The sequence below is a fragment of the Schistocerca gregaria genome, chromosome 3 (assembly GCF_023897955.1).
Source record: "Schistocerca gregaria isolate iqSchGreg1 chromosome 3, iqSchGreg1.2, whole genome shotgun sequence".
Taxonomy (NCBI): domain Eukaryota; kingdom Metazoa; phylum Arthropoda; class Insecta; order Orthoptera; family Acrididae; genus Schistocerca; species Schistocerca gregaria.
In genome coordinates, this window is record NC_064922.1 from 388,836,995 (window position 1) to 388,859,784 (window position 22,790).

A 22,790-nucleotide genomic window follows, 5' to 3' on the forward strand; every position below is an offset into this window, starting at 1 on the left:
CGCCTCACGATCCGACAGCGCTTGCACACCGCCAGCAGCCCCGACCTGGCACTGAGCCGTGGAGACTTGCTTGCTGCTCCGTCCCAACCGACCCACTAGCACACAAACCACCACCCGGCTATACTAGTGGTCACACCAAAGGTAGTACGACGTACTAGTATCGATAAGCGCTGCTGCTGCCACTCAAGGAGGCAAGCCAGCAACTTGGTTACTCCAGTAAGTAAGGAAGAAACAAGGCGCCAGTCGATGTAAAAATGCCAAAGAACCAACGGCAAGAACGCGAGCAGTACACGGCTCATCATACAGCTCGCAGTGCATGTGCACGGTTCGAAGAGCACCAGGATGAGTTCACTATACTCTCCTGGTCAACAATATCTCCAGATTTAAACACGACAGACTGCCTGGGTCGGGCTGTTCGCATAATTGATGCTCAACTGAGAAACATAGCATTGCAACCCATGGCATTAGAGTGAGCATGGCTCCACAACTCTGTCAGTACCTTCCAGAACTTCACTGACTCTCTGTATGCCTTAGAGTGTTCCTCACTGCAAAAGGCTTGTGACAGATGGTGACATTAATGTTACTGGACTATGTATTTCTAAACATTCATGGTGGTGTCTGTTTGTTCTATATCGTGTCTCCCTACCACTTTCGCGCAACGACGCTCTGAGCGTGTTTTTTAGGGAATTAACTAGTTTGAACCTGGGACCTGTTGCTGGTAAGGAGACGCCAGACCACACATGACATGTAGAATTCAGAAGAGTTCAGTGAGACTAGCGATGATATAACCAAATACTTAATGATGTCAGCGTCAGCTCCACTGCACTCCCTGTAAAAGAATCTTAGTACTAACTAAATTTAGTGGAAGGGGTTCAAGGCTTTCCTATTTTTAGTTAGCTGGTAAAATAATGTCGAAAAAGCAGTTAAGTTTACCATTGGAAATTTTATTCTACTCACAAAACATGGTTTATAAATTGCACTATTGATAAAAGGAGATGTTTTAATACAGGATGGTAAAAACCAACTGCGTTCAACAAAAATGTGAACGAATATTCCCTGAATGGGTTTCCAAGTTCTACAATCGATCGAAGGATGACATATGCCATATCACATCTATAATCTATGTTTAATTTAAGTTTCACAAAAGAGAAAACTATCAAAATGGTCTACAGTGACCCTCAATTATCTTTAATTACTTATCTAACTTGTAAATTACAGTGGCTGACGTGGCTTCTCAATAACTATATAAAAGAAAAATCATCGCGTTTCAGATCTGTTCTTCAAATGGCAAATGTGAACGCCATGAGTTTTAATTAACGATCGACACTAGTATTACGCAAAAAGGGGGTGTAACAGATGAGACTTCTGCAGTTCTGAGTGAAGCCTTATGCGCTCAAAAATGCGGCATCGCGTGCGTTCATTACCTTGTCGGAGTTTAGGCAGCGTCAGGGCAGCGGCGGGCAGCACAGCTCCGCTCACCTCGCCATCTCGGAAGCAACTCTCTTCTAACTTCTCCTTACTACAATTTGCCGAAGTTGGTTTAAAAAAAACTATCTGGTTGTGTTTTCATCTGACCAATCAGGGTCTCAATGTTAACCTTAAGCTCTGGCTACAAAAATTCTGTCTATCCAATGAGAAACGTTATACTTTCCGTGGTGGGGCAATGCGTTTAAAGTTTGCAACCTAACAGAGACGCTAAAAAGTCTCACGCTAAAACCTACAGTTGGTGTGGTCCTTTTAGCGTTATCGTAAGATCTGTACTGTTCTTCTGGAGGGCTCTATCTTTTAACATGGGCTGGAGGGTGGTCCTAATGTAACAGACACGCGAAAAAGTCTCTCGCTAAAACTTGCGGGTGGTAGTCGCCCTTTTTGTGTTATCGTAAGATGTATACTGTTTTTCTGGTGGGCTTTAGCTTTTAACATGGGCTGGGGGGTGGACATAGCGGTTAGATGGCGACGTGGGTGTCCGTCCCTTATCGTAGGGCCTTCAGCTTAACACGGTTCTGCTCTCAGCTTCTGTTCTCGTTTCTCCCCTCGGAACTGCGTCGGTCTCACGGTGGGAAGGTACGACATGCATTTAGGCATTCTTGTGTTAGTCTGTGGTATTCCATTTGCTCACTCGTTACTCGTAATACTTTGGTTAATTTAATGTCACGATTTATTCGGAGCTATGTGCTTATCATGTCGGGGTTTTCATGGAAGGTGTTCGATTTGCCTGACACCTTGCATATTTACACATGCGATGGATTAGTACAGTCCAAGAACTGAGTACTTTCCAATGTGCTCGAGAGAGGGGAGTCACATACACATAGGGCGTCAATCAATTCGCCAGCACAGCCTGTGATGCCATGCCGGTCACCAGTGCAGCTGCGAGCTCAGCTCAGAGACTCTTTCCTCCCCCCATTGGACACATAGTCAGCAGTTTATACTGCAGTTGCTCCTTGTTATTCCCAGGGCACCTCTAGGTTCAAGAGTGCACAACAATACACCTAAAATATATTTTTTAAAAAAACAAGAAACTGATTCTTAAAATTTATTTGTTCTTTTCCAAAAAAGAATGAGGTGTCACAAATGTTACTTAATTCAAGTTGGTAATGCTGCCAACTCCCAGAGAACCACGCTCTGTTACCATTGAAATGTCCGATTGCCAGAGGCTCTTTCTTGACTGTCGGAGAGAGAACCGTCTCCGTGAGCTCGATATGTCTGTAAAAGGCTCGGAAGTTTTCACACGCACCCACTAGGGGATCAAGTGTGAATCCATTGTTAGAAAACAGCCAAAGAGCGTTATCACGAGTCAATATCGATAAGAGCTATCATGGCTCAAGCTGGCATTCCTCCACAGACATCCCAACACCTTACTGATAGTGTCCCCGTCTGAGTTCAAGCTGTCATGAAGGTGAAGAATAGACTCACCCCATCTTAATGTCACAGGTGTCTGGATAGTTTTAATCAGATAGTGGATATACACTACTGGCCATTAAAATTGCTACACAACGAAGATGACGTGCTACAGACGCGAAATTTAACCGACAGGGAGAAGATACTGTGATATGCGAATGAGTAGCTTTTCAGAGCATTCACACAAGGCTGGCGCCGGTAGCGACACCTACAACGTGGTGACATGAGGAAAGTTTCCAACCGAATTCTCATACACAAACAGCAGTTGACCGGCGTTGCCTGCTCAAACGTTGTTGTGATGCCTCGTGTAAGGAAAAAAAATGCATATCAACTCGTTTCCGACTTTGATAAAGGTTAGATTGTAGCCTATCACGATTGCGGTTTATCGTATCGCGACATTGCTGCTCGCGTTGGTCAAGATCCAATAACTGTTAGCAGAATATGGAGAGTAGTACGGAACGCCGTGCTGGATCCCAACGGCCTCATATTACTAGCAGTCGAGATGACAGGCATCTTATCCGCGTGGCTGTAACGGATCGTGCAGCCGCGTCTCGATCCCTGAGTCAACAGATGGGGACGTTTTCAAGACAACAAACGTCTGCACGAAGAGTTCGACGACGTTTTCAGCAGCATAGACTATCAGCTCGGAGACCATGGCTGCGGTTACCCTTGACGCTGCATCACAGACAGGAGAGCCTGCGATGGTGCACTCAACGACGAACCTGGGTGCACGAATGGCAAAATTTCATCTTTTCGGATGAATCCAGGTTCTGTTTACAGGATCATGATTGTCGCATCGGTGTTTGGCGACATCGCGGTGAACGGACATTGGAAGCGTTATTCGTCATCGCCATACTGGCGTATCAGTCGGCGTGGTGGAATGGGGTGCCATTGGTTACACGACTCGGCACTTTGAACAGTGGACGTTACATTTCAGATGTGTTACGACCCGTGGCTCTACCCTTCATTCGATCCCAGCTAAACCCTACATTTCAGCAGGATAATGCACGACCGCATGTTGCAGGTCCTGTACTGGCCTTTCTGGATACAGAAAATGTTCGACTGCTGCCCAGGGCCAGCACATTCTCCAGATCTCTCACCAATTGAAACGTCTCGTCAATGGTGGCCGAGCAACTGGCTCGTCACAATACGCCAGTCTCTACTCTAGATGAACTGTGGTATCGTGTTGAAGCTGCACGGGCAGCTGTACCTGTACACGCCATCCGAGCTCTGTTTGACTCAATGCCCAGGCGTATCAAGGCCGTTATTACGGCCAGAGGTTGTTGTGCTGGGTACTGATTCCTCGGGATCTATTCACCCAAATTGCGAGAGAATGTTACTTCATGTCAGTTCTAGTATAATATATTTGTCCAATGAATACCCGTTTATCATCTGCATTTGTTCTTAATGTAGCATTTTTAGTGGCCAGTAGTGTATGTTACAAAGAACAGTCCACCACGTGATGTACAGCGGCTTTCACGGTAATCTTGAGGCCGACCTTGGTGACGCCCTCATAGGAGGGGCCGACTATTTCTACGCGCGCGGAGTCTCGGCTGTGACGCCAGCGCCTCCGTCTCCGCCGGATGGTCTTTATTTAGTTCCGATACGGCGGCGGCAGCCGTCGATCGCGCGGCGCACACGGTGGTTTATTTCTGAGGCGGCGCCGGATGCCCGCCTGCCGAGGGAGTGCCGTCAGTCACCCGGAGCGGCAGCTTGGGTACCAGCCGAGGGGGCTGAAGGGACGTGGCGACGTTCTGCAGATCGCCGACCGATGGCTGCGAGCCGGATACAGGAGATAGCCAGTCGAGTGTGTGGTGGCCCCCTGAGTGCTTCTCAGAGGAACAGATAGCCTGGATCCCAAGCGATATGTCCGGAATGAGACATAAGTCTGGTTATAGGAGGGACGTTCAATAAGTAATGCAACCCATTTTTTGGCTAATTTCGGTCGAAAAAAATCCGAAATTTTTCTTGAGACATCCTGGAATATTTTCGCTTCAGGCCCTACAATTTCATAAAGTTCCGATAGGTTGCAGTGCTATATGTAGCCTTCAAAATGGCGTCTGTAATGAAGATGCGTTCCAAGCAGAGAGCTCTTCATTGAGTTTCTTTCGGCAGATAATCAGAGCGTCGCAGATATTCGTAGGCACTTGCAGAAATTCTACGGAGACATGACAGTGAACAAAAGCACGGGGAATCGTTGGGCGAGGCGCCTGTCATCATCGCAACAAGTTGGCACAAACTTTTTCGATCTCATGCGTACCAGCCAGCAGCCCATGTAGTGGTGACACACCACCTCTCTTCCGAAGAAAAAGTTCAAAACAACTTCCTCAGCCGGTAAAATCACGGCGACGGTCTCCTGGGACTCTGAAGTACTCCGACAGTGTGCAACTATCAACTCTGAAGTGTACTGCGCTACCTTCGGGAAATGGAAGAAACGACTTCAGCATGTCCGTCGCCACAAGAGTGCAAACGAACTTCTCCATGACAACGCAAGGCTTCATACAGGTCTGCGAACCCGAGAGGAGCTCAAAAAACTGTTCTTCCTCATCCAGTCTATAGCCCGGATATCGCACCTTCCATCTGTTCGGCCCAATGAAGGAAGCACTCCTAGGGAAGCAGTGCGTGATTGATGGGGAGGTGCTGCAAGAGGCTGGCCCTGACGTCTACCAGTACAATGGTACGAACCGGGCGTACACGCCCTCCCAGAAAGATGACGTAAGACGGTCGCACTGACAGGAGATTATGTTGAGAAACAGGATTTTATAGCCAAAAGAGCGGGAATAATGCGGTATATTGCAATCCTCAATATAACCAACCTGCTTCTAGAAAAACAAGTGTTGAATTACTTACTGAACGTCTCTCAAATAATTCTGTTTGGGTTCTGGAGAAATGCAGGAACACGCAAAGCAATACTGACACTAAAACTTGTCTTGGAGGATTGGTTGAAGAAAGGAGGACCTAAATTGTAGCGTTTGTTTATTTAGACAAAGCTTTTCACAGTGTTTTCTGGAATATATTCTTTTAAATTCTGACGATAGCAAGCGTAAAACGTAAGGAGCGAGAGGTTATGTACAACTTATACAGATACAAGGATGCAGTTATAAGAGACGACGGATGTGAAAAGCAGCCAGTAGCTAAGGGAGTGAGGCGGGGCTGTAGCCTGTTCCGACGGTATTCAGTATGTACATGGAGCAAGCAGTAAAGGAAATAAAGCAGATATTTGCAAAGGTAATTAAAGTTTAGGGAGACGATAAAGAAAAAACTTTGTCGTTTGCCGATGATACCGCAATTCTGTCAGAGATATGGATTAGGAGTGCAGTTGAATGAAATGGATAGAGTGTTGAAAAGAAATTATGAGATGAACATGAACAAAAGTAAAACGAACATAATGAAATGTAGTCACAAGGTCCGGCCGCCTTGGTGCAGGTCTTACTACATTTGACGCTACATTGGGCGACCTGAACGCCGGATGGGGATGAAATGATGATGAAGACAACACAACAACCAGTCCCTGAGCGGAGAAAATCCCCGACCTAGCCGGGAATCGAACCCGGGCCCGTATGACGGCAGTCCATCACGCTGACCACCTTTTTTTTCCACACTCTATACAATTTTTTTCTTTTTTCCCATTTTGTTCGATTTTGTTCGTGCGTTTTGGTCTGGGTGGACATCACAAGACATCCGTTCATCCGTTCAAGTTGATCGTTGATTCCTTTACTCCGTTTTCTTTAAATATTTTTTTTAATTACAGAGGGCGAGCAGCCCTCTGATCGAACATGCTGAGCTACAGTGTCGGCGCCACTGAGCTATCGGGGCGGACAATGTAGTCAGATTAGATCAGGCGACTTTGAGAGAGCTGAACGACGCAACAAAATTAAAGAATCACTTTTCCAAGATCCCTTAATGTCTCCGATTGCGACTCGTAAGTTTGACTCGAAGGCACCTCTGACCTTCCTCTGTAATGATGCAAAAGCCCTAATATGTCACCCTCAGGCTCGGCAAGGCTTCAAACAGCAACAAAGGTACGTGGGTGAAACCGAAGGCGTTGCCGAACTGTTGGGGGGGGGGGGGGGGGAGGTGGTAGAAGGGGGAGGTGGTAGAAGGATCCTTCGCCGTTTAATTCACGCACATGTTAATGTTGCACTCCTGTGTGATCACGCCACAGGAGGGTGGAAAACAGATGGTCTGAAGAAGCATAAGTGCCCTTTGATGCTTCGGATTACGTTCAACTTTCGTCCAACGGTTTTGAAGAGTCCCTAGTTGTTCCAACCTGTACAAGAGAGCAAAAACTGCGGTCATGCTACACTCCAAAGGGGTGCAAGCGTGTTCAGTGGGGATGCAGTCCCGTTACCTCCTTAGAGAATGATTGAAAGTGCGGCGGTCTGAGCAGCATGAAAGGTTGTCGAAAACATCTTTTTGTTGCTCATCGCGCACCGAACTGTCGTTTTCGACCGCGAAATATGTGGAAATCAACAATCCAAGGGAAGGGGTGGTTTCACTGACGCCCTTTAGGCATTTTCGTGTCGAATCTTCAGCGGCAGTGTGTGAAATGTTTTCTTCGGCCACCCACAAGAAAACCGCGGGATTTCAACGTCGTGTGTCGCGGTTCTGACCACCCTTGCTGAGACGTCTGAAGAACTGTTGAAATATGAGCCAGAGGAGCTATGACGACCTTCCCATAGCGTGACACGTCCACGGTGACGCTGGACAGAGTTAGGATGAAATTTTTTGCCAATTTGACATCATTAACGCTCATTAAGCTCACATTAACTTTTGATGTGCGGCCTCTTTTGTCGCATGTGTCAACACCTTGCTGTTTGAAGCGTCTCCGAGCCCCATGATGACGTCATATGTTATCACGCTTTTGCACCATTAGAGAGGAAGAGTGTACGCACCTTTGAGCCAAATTCCACGGTTAAGCGTTGTAAAGGGAGGCAACTACGGCGTTCAGAAAAAGTGATCCTTTAATTCTGTTGCCAGTTGTAGAATAGGAAATGAGACAATAAACATAGACGATGAATTTTGCAATTTGGGCAGCACAATGACTAATGGCGGCAGAAACACAGATGATTTAAAATGCAGACTGGTAGTAGCAAGAAACGTGTTTCTGAAAAAGAGAGATTTGTTAGCATTGACTATAAATTGAAGTATTAGGAAGTCTTCTCTGAATGTATTCGTCTGAGCAGTAACCTTGTACGAAAGTGGACCGTGTACAGTAAATAGTTCATACAAGAAGAGAATGTAATTTTTTAAATGTGGTACTACATAAAAATGTCGAAGGTCAGGTGGATAGATCAGATAACTAGCGAGGAGAAATTAGTCGAACTGGAAGGAAAATGAAATTCATAGCACAACTCAAGTAAAAGAGGGGCTCAGTTGGCAGGACACATCCTGAGCTATCAGGGAATGATGTTTGATGATGGGGGAAGTGGGGGTAGAAAAGATTCTAGAGGGGACCCAGGGTTGAATGCAACAGGCTTGTTCAGGATTGACTATCGTCGAGCGATACCTCAAAGCAGCAAACCCAAACAGCAACTTTGGCGAACCAATACTTTTAATGGATCAGTCTAAAAAATGCCATGGAAAACTATTTCCACCAACACATATCACGTTATTGGGACGCTAAATAAGCATTTGACTTCATATTAATGTTTTGTCTCAGCGCGGAACAGCTAATCAAACGAATCAAAAGTTGAAATTTCAAAGAACGAACAACTGCTCTAACTTGTGTTACCTATAATTCGTCTACATTTAAAAGCAAAAGTAAAAGTTTATCTGTTGTTCGTTTACTTTTCGCTGCCCGCACTATAATTCCACGAAACGCACGATCACTCAGCGTTTACCAACTCTGGAAGATGAGATGTGGGACGAAATCTTAGTAACTGCGTGCTGGATCCCGAGCCTTGCTTAAAACGAAAACTTCATCCTGGTTCATTCAGTTTCCCGGCATCTTAATTTCGATAGAATCCTTAATTACGCTGCCACAGAATCTTGACAATTACTCCACGATGCTGAAATGTCGTATTTTATTTCATAATTATTCTCGTGGCCGTGATCGACTACGGTTAATTTGCTTGGCTGTCTTGATCGGATAGGCGGCCGTGGTTCCTCGCTCCTCTTCTCGACTGTTATAATTGTGTGCCTGCCTTCGTAAAAATACATTTGCATGGAATGAGGAACGCACCTGGCTTTAGGTCTCGTTAACACTGCAACATTTTTTACCTTCTTTCACGGAAGCGAAATACGCTGTATCAAATCTTTCCGTAATAGTATACCGATCGATCTGAAATTGGAGAATTATAAGATGCAGCATATAGCAGAACCATAACTCTTCTTTTATATTCTCAGTCTCAACTTCTTCTTCACACAGTTTGACCGTACCTGCAACACCCGCTCAATTTGTCGATCTGAGTGCTTATTTCTTCGGAACGCTAATCGTCGGTGTTAAAATGGAATCAATAGCTCGGCTGCACACGTGAAAGCTCACCATTATTTCCTGAGTTACTTGATCACACTGGCAAATAGAAAAGGGGACAATTATTTAACAAAAGTATTTTTAATTCTGCAAAGAACAGCAAATTACGCGGAGAAATAGTGACGTAGAAGGCTAATAACGAACATCTAACTATGCATTCTGATACGGTATTTACAACTAGAATCACATAATGTGACATTTGAAGATGAAAAGATTCTATTTTTCGTTCAGAAAATTACGCTCGTAATTAATATTTCAAAACAAAGAAAATATTCACGCTATTTTTCGAGGATCGAAAAGAGTGGGAAAGATGTTACTCGACACCATTCTAGGCAGAGATACTGCAGCAGTCAGTAGTACACTTGCAGAAGGCTGTGGGGGTTCCGAGCGCACTTCGCTGTCTGTCCGTGGAGAAGAGGGCCGCAGAGACGCGTTGCTGACACAACATGCCCTGCGTACGGGAAACACTTAGACGCATCTGTGACGCCATTCTCTCTGTGTTCGTGTGTGGCTACCACAGGTCCAGGCCGAGCTCAAGTGCAAGCAGTTCTGATGTACGGTTATCACAGTGTTCTATAAGTTAATGTCGTTACGTCTTGATAAAACTAATACTCTTATGAAATCTAACTTGGTTTTCCAGAGTCTACGTAATTAGGCACAGTCGTTTCGAATCTTTGTACTGTTCCTGTAGTTCACGTATTGATTGCTTTAGGCTAATCTTCGATGTGATATGTCATACGTCTTGCTGTAGAAATTAGCAATTCATTTTCAATGTGTTTCGGGCTTCCATCTATAAGAAAAAACTGGTTTTTAGTAGTAGTGTGGGGCGATTGGGTGGTGCGGGGGGGGGGGGGGGGTGAGGGAAAGAGTGCTTGAGGAAGCTATTTGTTCCTTTTTCGAGTTTTATATATCATGGCACATTATTTCAGGATTAGAAAAACTGATGGAACACCAAGGGAGTGAGTACGTACCTTCTACAGAGACATTGAAGGACCTATACTTGTAACGTGGAGAAAAGAGGCAGAAAATTTACTAAATTTGGAGGCTGAGACCGAATAAGCGTCATTACCCATTGCTTTGCAATTGTTTGCTTACGTGATGGTAGGGAGACGCAAGACTTTCGCCTTAGGACTTCACGTTTAGCGCGTTAATCTTGCCTTTCTTGGAAAGGTTTGTTTTGTCACAACAGTCTTTAGAAAAGTATCTGAAATATGTGCAAGATATTTAGAAAAGTGTAATGTTTCGATAGAGTAACTATACAGTGGACGTCTAAAAAGTACAGGAGTTCGGAGAAAACTGTTTCGCTGTCTCGAATTACCTATGAATGTATACAGGACACATCCACGGGCATTTTTTTTCATTATGTACTGCCATGCCAATGTTAAGAATCCTCGCTAAGCTAAGAGCGCTGTGGTGTATGTTTTCTGGCGCTGCAGACGAACGTTCGACACTGTTTTTGGCAGAAGAATAAATGCTAACTAGTTTGTGGCAGCGCTAGCAGAGGAAAAATATTTTCTTGATTCACCTCTAATATCGTTTCTACTAAAGTTTCGATCTTGGCATTCTTCGCTAACAACCCATATTTTATTAGTCCATTAAATGTCTTCAAAGTTGCTCTTGGTTTCGATCAGAGCAGCAAAGTCAACAACGAGGTCTCTATTACCGGTTTCCTATGCTCTTCAGGCAGTTTAAGTCCAAAAGGGCTGTAGTTCGTACAGTTACGTGATAATTTATGTAGGCTGCTGTGCGGACATAGAAATATAACTGCTAGAACACCTCTCTTAAAATCACGATGGAAGAACAATGCTGCAACTAGGACAAAGCTAAGTTCGTAAAACAGCTCCTATGAGGCAAAAATTAATCATTTACTGAATGAAATACTGTAAAATTATTCAGTAAAAATGAGATGCTAAACTCTAGCACATTAACACATGCACATTAACAAATGAATTCGGATCGTATATTTTGCAGTTAAAAACCTATCTGGTGGCGCCGAAGACAGAGGTGTATTACGCATACATACGCCTTTTTTACTCATATTTGGCTTTTATGGAATGGCGTTAAGGAAAACGAAATATTTCATTGGCTGTGGCAGGTAACCGAACATTTTGCAGAGACCTGGAAAAGATCTAGGAAAGTGTATTTAGTTCCCAGTAAATTGTCACTGACAGATATTTTATGTGAAAAATGGAAATTGTTTTGTGATGTTCTCGGCTTTATCCAATCGCCAGACAAGATAATTTTCCGTGTGGGTTTTTGCTACTTGTTTAGGGCTGCGTGTGTGGCCGTGTATTCTGGTGCAAAGGTAGTCAACTAGTTCTCACCATGCCTACAGCGAGAAATTGTGGCTGTCCACGAGTCAAGATGTCAAATTTCCAATCCAAGAATCTGTAGGTTTGGAGGAATATGTAATGCGATTACGTTAATTGCAGGCAGAGATCTAACGTTCATCCATAAACCAGTTTGGACTATTTAGCCGCCTTCGATGTCCATCGTTCCCTCGGTCTTCCTGAGTGGTTCTTGCAGGTGGCTTAAATTTCCAAGGTTTTAAATCGGGCTACCAGGAGGTACACGCAATACCCCAAGCGTTTAATTTGCACTTTACGCAGCATGCTGAATTTTTCTAAATATTTACAACTGCTATCTTTTATGATCATAAGTAGGCTTGTGGGTCGTATTTACAGCTTGAAAGAACTAAAATTTGTGAACTAGAACGATGCTTACCTGGTTAACGTTGTTTCGCTACAGTATAGTAGGCGGAATAACTATTGTGTAAAATTTTACTCTTATCCTTGTTATTACCCAGAAATTTGGAATTTTATCGCTTGTTTGAAGTGATTGGTATTTGTACGGGCTCAATACGTCCCATAATCAGATTCCTGACGGCTGTCACATTTTGGAGCATAGTCTTGAGAGTATTAGTAATCTGTGTACTGCTTTTTGCAAGTCAGTTGCTTGAGGAAGGGCCACATCGTGTAAGAGTACCGTGGAGTATGTCAGAATTGAAATTGAATCCTATTTTTTAATTTTTCCGTTACCTCAGATTGCTGCAAGAGCATTGAACGGTGGTAGATCCACAGAAATCTTGTCACACCGGTCAATCGCAATTTATTCCGTTATAATGGAAGAAATATGTAGTTACAGCCTTCTGTCAAAAGTATTGATAAACTGGTTTTCTTTGATGAAATGTGAGTAGTCAACGACCCGGGAGTAAGATAAAAATCGGCTTCCAAGGGATACCCGTGCTAGCAATAGATGTAATCAGTGTTAGCTGTTGTGTAGAATTTTTCATTATTGTAAGCACAAAGAGTATATGTTTTCGTTAATTTCTCGCACTACCTATGACCTTCCTGTCCGTGGCATATTAACGTGCAATTGTTTTCTCGATTCAATGTCCTTGTATTTAATCAAAATTGAATTAGTCATGGCCAGTGGACATCAATGTTCCTGCTCTCCTCTGAAAGGGCGAGACGTCAGAACTACTGCACGCAAGACATGCTGAAGTACTTGTGCAGCAGAAGAAAAACTATTTTGAAGTTAAATACCGCTAATTGAACATACTAGTACTCAAATTTGGGGATCATTTGTCAGATCTGATATAGGATATTGTGCAGAAGGTTCTCTCTGTAAGGGTCTCTTTGAAAGAAACAAACAAGAGGATGTGACAAGCTGGTCCTAAAATATTTTGATAATTACAGGCTTTTTAAGGTCAGTACCACGTCATTCCCAAGCTTGAAAAAACGCCTTCAAAGATTCAGATTTTTGGGCGTTGCTAGGTACAAAAGATTCTCAGTTTTTACTGAGCCACCGATAAGAGTGCAAAGCGTAAAAGTTTAATAGCAAAGTTGCTGGTTGAATTCTAACTGGCAGCTACATTGTTACTTAAATCTGAGTTGTAAAATTTTCAGATTGGAATGCCAATTAACATATCAAATCATTTTTATAAAAGTTTTCATTTTATTGTTCGTATGAAAATTTGATACAGAAATGGGAAATGCTTTACTGTTAAATGGAAAAATTTGTACATATAATTTCAAGAGTACTGTAAAAGTCTAAACAGAAATTATTTTCTATTTGATATTTTGCATTTTTGCCGCAAATTTTAATTTACTGCTATTATTAGCATTTTTTGTGATTAGCAGCTAAAAGCCTTTATACTAAATTATGCTTGAACGTTTAAATTACATTTGTTAATGTAGAATTTGAACAAAACTGAAAATGCTAGTATTGAGAGACATACGAACGATATATTAAGATCCTTACGGTCCCTCTTCAGCTACTGGTGATCATTAAAGCGAAATGTTTTGTCCTTGCCAGCACTCCAAAAAGTTTATTCTTGGAATTTGATCTTTTCCTCGTACTGCTGTAAGGAGCTGCCAAAATACAAGCATGAAGAAAACCGAATGTCAGTCGAGAAATTCTCCTTGCAAATCTTTCATGAAACTCCTGATGGATAAGTCTTGCATTAATATTTCTGCCTGTGGTGACCAGTTAGGATCACGTAACAACTTTATTTTCTGTTTCCAGCACCCCTCCTCCCCATACATTTCTTCTGTGCATGTTCGCCATTTATTTCAGCCTTGAAAGGCTAGAGGTTCCTACACTCACATCAACAGACCGACCAATTGAGTGTTTAGGCGTTTTGACCGACCGGCGAGCAGTACTTATCAGGCTGTCGGGCGGGTAGGACCATCCGGCAGCCGAACCCTCCCTCAACAAACCCTACTTAGCGCTGTCGTGCCAACCTCACAACAAAAATTTGTTGTAATATGTGGCAGGGTGTGAGGCCGACGAATCTTTAAGTAGTTTATGGAGAAATTTAAGGACTGCAGATGTTTGGGGCACATGTCGTGCGAGGGGCATAGCAATAAAGATGCAAGAAATGAAGCAGTTTTTATTTAACGTATTCATACGGTTTCGTGTGGCACGTAAGTCCGTGGGCCTTGTCTATTTGTTTTCAGGCGTTATCGAATCTTACCAGAAATGATAACTAAAGATGGAAATATCGGCATTCAGTGGACGTGAATTCATAAAATGTACTTGCACTCTGCCGTCCGGCGACACGACAGTGGTGTCGCGTGCATAGTACCGCGCAGTGGCCGGCGACAGTACTTTAGTATCTTTTGCATTCTGTTTTGTTTAGCTAACAGTAAGTTAAACACGTCAACAAGTTTTTAGTTTTTATAAGTACTTCTGCCATTTCATCATGGCAGATGAGACGGTACGATTATTTACGATGAATGCGCGAAGTAAATCTAGGAGGTTGCCACTACGTCGCGTACGTCTCATGATCCGGTTGACACGTTCCAGTCACATAAAGAAACACCAACTAATAGCCCTACGTATTTCCGAAACGAATAAACGAAAACGGAGAAACTGCCATGTATATTCCAAAAACAAAAGACAAACTTATGTGCTAGTCTTGTGTTCAGTTAAATCTTGAAGACTGTTTTGCTGCATATCATATGAAAGAGAAATACTAAGTACAAAAGCCAATACAAATAAAAAATGACAAATTTTGTATTTACGTATTTATACCTTCGAAATTTCATGAAATTAGGAAACACGGTTGAGAACTTAAGAGAACTAACGATGAGATTAGTAAAACGTAACAATTTTAATCTCCCGATAATGTCAAGAACGGCTGGCGAATAGCCAAGTAATCCGAATTCACGCTGCTGGCGTCAAACGAATAAATTTGAGACGTGCGGACGGGAAAGTATTTAAGTCCAGCGTACATCAGTCTTCTGCTACGAAGAGCAAAGTGATATTTTTCAGTTCTAACATTTGCTAAATGCTGTATTTCTAATGTATCTGTTATATCAAATGTGCGCCATCATCGTATGTAGACTTCGTTGAATTTGAAATGTTACTTAAACTTACGAACGACTTGCCGCGCGGGGTAACTGCGCGGTCTTTGGCGTCTTGCCACGGTCCGCGCGGCTCCCCCGTCAGTTTAGTGTGTGTGTGTGTGTGTGTGTGTGTGTGTGTGTGTGTGTGTGTGTGTGTGTGTGTGTGTGTGTGTGTGTGTGTCGTTCTTAGCATAAGTTAAATAGTAAGCTACGGGCCCGATGACCTCGGCAGTTTGGGCCCATAAGATCTCACCACAAATTTCAAATGTTACGAAAGACTTTTCTTAGAGGTATTGCAGTGTCTGTTCAGAAGTACGATTCAAGGTTCCTTCGGGCATGCAAGCATATCTGAAGGAACAGGCACTGCTGCGACTACAGTCGTTATGAAATGTAATGCATGAAATATATTCGTAATTGCGAATACATACAACCATCAACTGTATAATGGAATAATGAATATTTGTGCCGGATGGGAACTCAAACCCGGATTTCCCGCTTGTCGCCTTCCCATTAGGCTATCAAGAGTAAGACACTCGCGGCCGGACCAGAGCTGTAGTCGCGCAGTGCCTGTTCCCTCTGACATGCATACATATACGAAAGGTCACTGCATCGTACTTCTGAACAATATAGGCACTACAATATCGTATTTATCTGACAACACCGGGTAAGAGACTGTCAGTTAAAATATCTCCTCTTTACGGGAATGTGCGTACTGGATGTAAGAGTGCATGTTACAGACACACGGTTGACGGCATGTGGCAGTTTTCGTCTGGCCGTGAGTCGTGTTCGGAAGCGTCATGGAAAGGCGACCGCTGGCTGTATGCGGGAAGTCTGCGTTCGAATTCCGGTTCAGCACAGATTTAGTGTCGTTCCATTCTACAGCGATAGTTGTCCATATTCGCAACTGCGAATACATTTCATGTCTTTTATTTTGCTTTACCACGATGCATTTCCTCAGTAAACTTTAAAAATATGTTGCAGGTTTGACAGTATTTGTCAGTGGTTGTGGGGATACAACGCAATTGAATTTGAGGTCATGTTAATTTCTGCCAGTCGCCAGAGATTACAAAGTAGCTAACATCCTCTTCGCAGGTTACTCTCATGACTATTCTTTCTCGTTAAGAATGGTTTAAAGTTCATCAGTTTCGAAATGCAGGATTAATCCAGTTCGTTTCTGGCCACGTGCATATCTTCGGTAATGAACTTACTAATCGTCTGTCTGGAGGGGCTGCCACCTACCCCCTGTTCATTGTGAGCCACTGGGGACAGGTTTGAGATTTGAAATCAAATCCATTTTGCCCAGTTATGAGCGGACTATTGGGAAGCTACCCCACTGTCTAATAATCTTTGCGCAATCAAGGAGACTTCCATCATGTGGCATTCTTCACTCTGCCTCTCCTGGTGGGAATCTTCCTATTGGTCATAAGAGGTTGTCACATGGTTTTTTACTCCACAATGAGCCGCACCCCTTTTTGCATCTGCTGCGCTTCTCCCACGTTTTGGTGCTTCATACTAAATATGCCTCCCACCTTTCTCATCTCGGGTATTAGCAGACAACCCTCACATGGTTACATCTCTCCCTAGGTTTTATTTGCGTAAGTGGTCTGTCTTCTTCAGGTTTAAGTCCTAGTATTTTTCTCTGGAATTGGAGTCTGTTAGCATAGGCATTGGTTATAGAGGCCTTGGCCTTGCCTCCGTAGGAGCTACGTTCTTCCCTCCTTTTCCTCCTATTTTCTGCCTTTTCTTGTTTCTCCTTTCTCTGGTGTTGTCTCCATTGCATTGTGATAATGGTGTGGTTGGGGCGTTAGGATGGGTTGGTAGTGGTGATGGTGTTCCAGCGTATGTAGAGCTTCTGTGGCACCCCTGCTGTCCCTGTTTCCCACCACCTACTCCTCCTCTTTCCTCTTCCTGCTGCCCTGGTGTCCCTTTCCTTTGTTTACCCGTTATCCCCTTCCCTTGACTAGACTGTGCTGTCTGCATTGTTCCTCTCTTGATTTCTGCCATGTTAGATTATGGGTCCAATGACTTCGCTGTTTGCTCCCCTCATCCCTTCCCCCAAACCAGTCAATTCTACCGAGATAGCGTTCCCAGGATGAGGATGCGTCTGTTTATGACCCAGACATTGGAGCGATACTAACGTGACTGTCGCCTGCCATATGGCCTGACGAGCAGTAGTGATGGTCTTGGGTGCCATTAAATTTCATAGCGGGACATGTTGATTGTGATCCGTAGCACCTTACAGCACAGTGGTACATAGATGATAATCTATGCCCCATTTTGTTGTCCTTCATGGTATGCCATCCTGAGGTTACATTTCAGCAAGTTAATGCCCTCCCACAGGCGGCGACAGTTTCTACGGTTTGTCTTCGTGCTTCTAAACCCTACCTTGGTCACGAAACAAGTCACAGAATCTCTCCCCAGCTGATAACGTTTTGAGCATCATGTGCATAGCTCTCCGACGATTTCGGGATTCTTACAATCTAAAGCGCGAATTGGACAGCACTTAAGATTCCACCTAGAGGACACCTAACAACCGTAGATCCCAAGTGTAATAACTGATTGTATGAGGGCTACAGGTGGGCCAATGTGTTGTTGACCTGCTCAGTTCGTGAATCTTTCTCTCGAATGGACCATCGGTCCCGAATTCAGATGGATCTCCGCTGAGGTCCGAAAGATTCCATTCCTTCCATGGTGTTCCGTTGTTTATTCCGCTGAATTTTATGGGAGCTTAGGGATGCTGATTTTTACACAGATGGCTCTAAATCTGCTGATAGTGTGGGATATGCCTTCACGTCCTGTGGTGGCAAGGAAAATCATCTCCTGCCACCTACATGTGGGATGTTTACTGCGATGAGTGTTGGGGTATCTCCCACTATAAGCCGTGTTTGGAGACTACGGACTCCTCTCCCTGACTGCGAACCTGTTTTCTCCCCTTTTACTGTTTTATCATTTTTTAGATTTGGTTAGTCTCCTTTTCCCATACGCACTTCTACATTCTAGCGGTTGAACGCTTTCAAATAGTGAAACCTTCCCGTCTCCTCTATACATCTTTTGTTAATGATAACATTCCCTTTTACAATAACCTATGTAACCTTTCCTTAGGATTTCTATCTCTTGATTAATAACAACAAATGAAATCTTCCCTTTGAAATTTGTTCTTTCTCAATCTTCATACAAATTTGTTTTTTTAAGTGATTTTCGGATTATTTCGACAAAACATAGAATGTGTCGTCATCGTGTGGCCCTCAGTCGTTATCTGCAATAACCCAAAACTGTTCCTTACCATTTTTACTTATACTGGATCGCCATCTGACTGCTACATCGAACTGCGACATGAATATACTTACTTTTTACTATACTCTATCAGCTGCTGGTGGGCTTTCATAAGTGGCTGTATTTATTACCAAAGCTGACGTTATTCTTTCCTTAATTTGACTGAAGTTACGTAATTAATAGTTAAACTTTTTCTTAACAATAAAATTTTGCAAAGTTTTTGGGGTGGACTATAATTAGAAATGCAATATTACTGGCAAAAGTTATTCAAAATGAAATGATTTTACTAACGTTCAAATAGGACTCACTTTTTACAATACTCTTACAACTAGCAATGCGCAAACATACCTTCAGTAGTCTTGAGTTGCTCAAAAATTAATTCAATAATATTAGTCCCTCTTATTATAATAGTTATCTGATGTCTCTGTACATCCGTTTATAATCTCTTGTAAATCATAGCTTGTGGCTGGCAGGCACACTGCTCCTCTTAAACTCTCGCTTCAGGCCTGCTACCGACTCGCTTCACTTCTCGCTTACTACTGACTTCCTACGAACGCTAAAGTGCTGTTTCTCCTGCCAACAATGCTTTCTGGTGCAGACAATCCCTGCTACCATTACAAAATGTATCAGTGCGTGGTCCTCTCCGCTCTTTTCTTAAAATGTATCCGTACGAGGTTTCTCCCGCCCCTTTTAAAATTATATATAATACTTTGGTGCAGATATTCCCTGCTACCATAATTATTTCCAACATGACAAATATTAATTATTCCTACTAGATCCTATTAATAAAATATAACCATCTTTCATAAATTGTGGTTTGACAATAGAAATATACACGTCTTAAAATAGCTGGTGGTCTTGCCTCTACTGCTTCAGAGGTGGGATATTTCCTGTCTCTAGCATAGCCTTGGGGTTGCTCTCTTACTGACTTCCCTCATTTTATTTTTACCACTGACGACGTGACTGCTCTTTTACTTTTTAAAGTTTCCCCTTTTATCGTTCTGACTACTGAGATGTCAATGTCTGAATGGACCACATTTGAAACAAGGAACTGATGGCATTGCTGTTTGGTCCCTTCAACCCCAACCAACCAACCACCTTTGAAACAAGTGACTGATGACCTTGCTGTTTGGTCCCTTCAACCCATTCTAGTAGATAGTGTCGGAAGTTCCATGCAGCTTTTCGCGGATGATGCTGTAGTATAGAGAGAAGATGCAGCATTGTAGCGAAATGCAGGAAGATCTGCAGCGGATAGGCACTTGGTGCTGGCAGTGGCAACTGACCCTTAACATACAAACGTAATGTATTGCGAATACATAGAAAGAAGGATCCTTTATTGTATGATTATGATATCGGAACAAACACTGGTAGCAGTTACTTCCGTAAAATATCTAGGAGTATGCGTGCGGAACGATTTGAAGTGGAATGATCATGTAAAATTGTTGGTGAGGCGGGTACCAGGTTGAGATTAATTGGGAGAGTCCTTAGAAAATGTAGTCCATCAACAAAGGAGGTGGCTTACAGAACACTCTTTCGGCTTATAGTGGAGTATTGCTCATCAGTGTGGGATCCGTACCAGATCGGGTTAACGGAGGAGATAGAGAGCGGCGCGTTTCGTCACAGGGTTATTTGGTAACCGTGATAGCGTTACGGAGATGTTTAGCAAACTCAAGTGGCAGACTCTGCAAGAGAGGCGCTCTGCATCGCGGTGTAGCTTGCCCGCCAAGTTTCGAGAGGGTGCGTTTCTGGACGAGGTATTGAATATATTGATTCCCCCTACTTAAACCTCCCGAGGAGATCACGAATGTTAAATTAGAGATTCGAGCGAACACAGAGACTTTCCGGCAGTCGTTCTTCCCGCGAACCATACGCGACTGGAACAGAAGAGGGAGGTAATGACAGTGGCACGTAAAGTGCCTTCCGCCACACACCATTGGGTGGCTTTCGGAGTATAAATGTAGAATGTAGATGTAGACTGCACTTTTACTTTTTAGACTTTTCCCTTTTATCGTTCTGACTTTAATGAGACGTCAAACTGACTGAAGCGACCACATTTGAAACAAGGGACTGATGACCTTGCTGTGTGGTTGGTTGATTGGGGTTGAAGGGACCAATCGAATGGACCATCCAGTTTTTTGAAATTACCATTTATCTGTAGGTGTAAAACACATCACCCGATTGCCATCTCATTCCGATAATTTCTTCGTGGTGCATAGTTTCTTTGTGTAGTTCCTTATCACTTCCACTATTCTTTGTTGTTAGTGGTACCAGTTCAGAGACAGACAACCAATTGTGCATTGCATGAGCAGAGCTAGCAGTCCCGGACTGAAGGCAGCGTCGCTTTACCCTGTTGCAGGAGGGCGCGCTCATCGCGTCGGTCCCCGAGGCAAGCAGCAGCGCGAGGCTGTCGCCGCCTCCCGCGTGGCAACGCCGGCATCACGCGCTGGAGCTGGAACTGGAGCTGCCTGAGGTGGCGGCGGCGCCGCTGCTACTGTGGGACGAGCCGGCGCCGTTACTCCAGCGCAGCCCCACGGAGGCCGAGCAGAGGCCGAAACCTCAGAGGAAACCGATGCCCCGCTTAAGGCGCGTCTTAAAACGGAGATAGCCTCTCTCCACGGCTTCCGTACTCAACACTGTTCCTATTTAAATTTTAATGTAGCACTGATCACCGTGTAGGACGCGGAACGCGCTGTTCCTGTGGAACAAGTGTCTCCCGTACGACTTAGTATTTTTAACTCAAATTGACCGTCATACAGAGCAAGTCACTTGAAATCGTGGACAAAGCTTATATTATGTGATAGTTTTTAGAGGGTAGTAACGAATGTATAGTTGCATGGCGACTGTGAAACAACTAAAAGTTCTGTGTCTTAAGGTACGACGATGTAAGAGTGTACATAGCTTTCATCCATTTTAATAAAACTAGTTTTTAACATCTTTGTCGCCGCAGAAACTGCTGTGGAACATTGTACATTTTACTCATACGTTTGACTGTAAGATCGTAAAATCAGGTGTTTGTGACATTCACAATGCATGAATAGACAATAAAATTGTTTTGCATTGTAAAATACAGTAGTTCGAATACTCTCCAAATAGTATTCGTATGAAATATTACATTCACTGATTTAGACGTTGGCTTTACTTATCTCTAAGGAATTCTTGCTGCACCCGAAAGGTTTAAGGTTATTAGTATATAAACTTAAAATAGTTCATCCGGCCACCACACACTTCCTGCGTACTTCCTATTATAACGCATACACAGGGCGGGCGAAAAGTCCTCGTACCACCTAATATGGAATGCTTATTTGTTTTAGCACAAGTACTTACATATTATTTTCCCCACTCTGTAAATACGTTTCCATACGTTTCCATACGCTCCGATATTTTTGACATTTGAGTATTTCCGATACTACAGTACGACATGAATGCTCGGCAGCATTCCGCAGTACTTCGTTTATATCATAACGACTGGCAGGTTCATGCCTGCTAATGACTCAGTATAATGAGTTGTCAAGTTAATTTCAGGATTCCTGGTGGCTATTTCAAGGGTGTTGCTGATGAACCACGACCTTTCCACCGTCCTGGCAAGTGTTCATTTAGGAACTCCTACACTGTAAGAGCGTAATGAGCAGGCACTCTGTCTTGCTGCAACCATTTGCGTTCTATGAAGCTCTTTCCCTTAAGCTGGGGTATGAACCACGCTTGTACCAATCGACACTTCCCAATAATAAACTGCCGGACGTGAAAGCTCTTCCCTGTGCTTGGACCTCTTTCTCCCGAACTCGTCGCCGGGAGGAGGTAATTTTAACTAGACTCCGGATAGGGCACTGTCTTTTTAGCCATCGGCATCTTTTTAGCGGCGATCCTCCCCCACTCTGTCCCCACTGCTCTCTACTGTGGACGGTGAGACACCTTTTACTTGAGTGCCTCTATTTTACTCCGTTACGCGCCCGTCTACAGCTGTCGCCTGATATATCTTCCATTTCAGCAGATGGCACGCGCTCAGCCGATCGCCTTCTCGAGTTTATCAGTGTCAGTGTGATATGTCATTTGAAGCTCTTTTTTTTGGGGACAAACAACCCCCTCTATAATGGTTTTTAAGCTTTCCTTCTGTTTTTAGTTTCCCTAGTTTTGAGTTTAGCTCCCATTGCTACTGGTTTCCAGTTTGGTTTTTACCTTTCCAAAGTCAGACCGGGCGTTAATGACCGTAGCAGTTTTTCGCCATAAAACCACTAAAAAAACACTTGCACCATGTGTAAATAATTTGCATCATTCACTCTCTAAAAAAAATACGG

The 22,790-nt window shown here is 43.6% G+C and overlaps 1 protein-coding gene across 1 annotated transcript; it reads left to right on the forward strand.

Annotated features, from left to right (window-relative positions):
• Window positions 1-9,698: 9,698 nt before the first annotated feature.
• On the forward strand, window positions 9,699-21,430 carry LOC126354763 (uncharacterized). The gene is made up of 2 exons (XM_050004653.1): window positions 9,699-9,927; window positions 20,855-21,430. Exons 1-2 carry the CDS (start codon window positions 9,820-9,822, stop codon window positions 21,101-21,103), a joined length of 357 nt encoding a protein of 118 aa, XP_049860610.1. The 5' UTR covers window positions 9,699-9,819; the 3' UTR covers window positions 21,104-21,430.
• Window positions 21,431-22,790: the final 1,360 nt, after the last annotated feature.

Excerpts from the sequence above, each read along its gene's own strand:
- LOC126354763 (XM_050004653.1), top strand. The coding sequence starts at position 9,820 with ATGCCCTGCGTACGGGAAACACTTAGACGCATCTGTGACGCCATTCTC. Across the intron at positions 9,928-20,854 it reads CAAGTGCAAGCAGTTCTGAT|GAGGGCGCGCTCATCGCGTC; the intron begins GTACGGTTATCA and ends ACCCTGTTGCAG.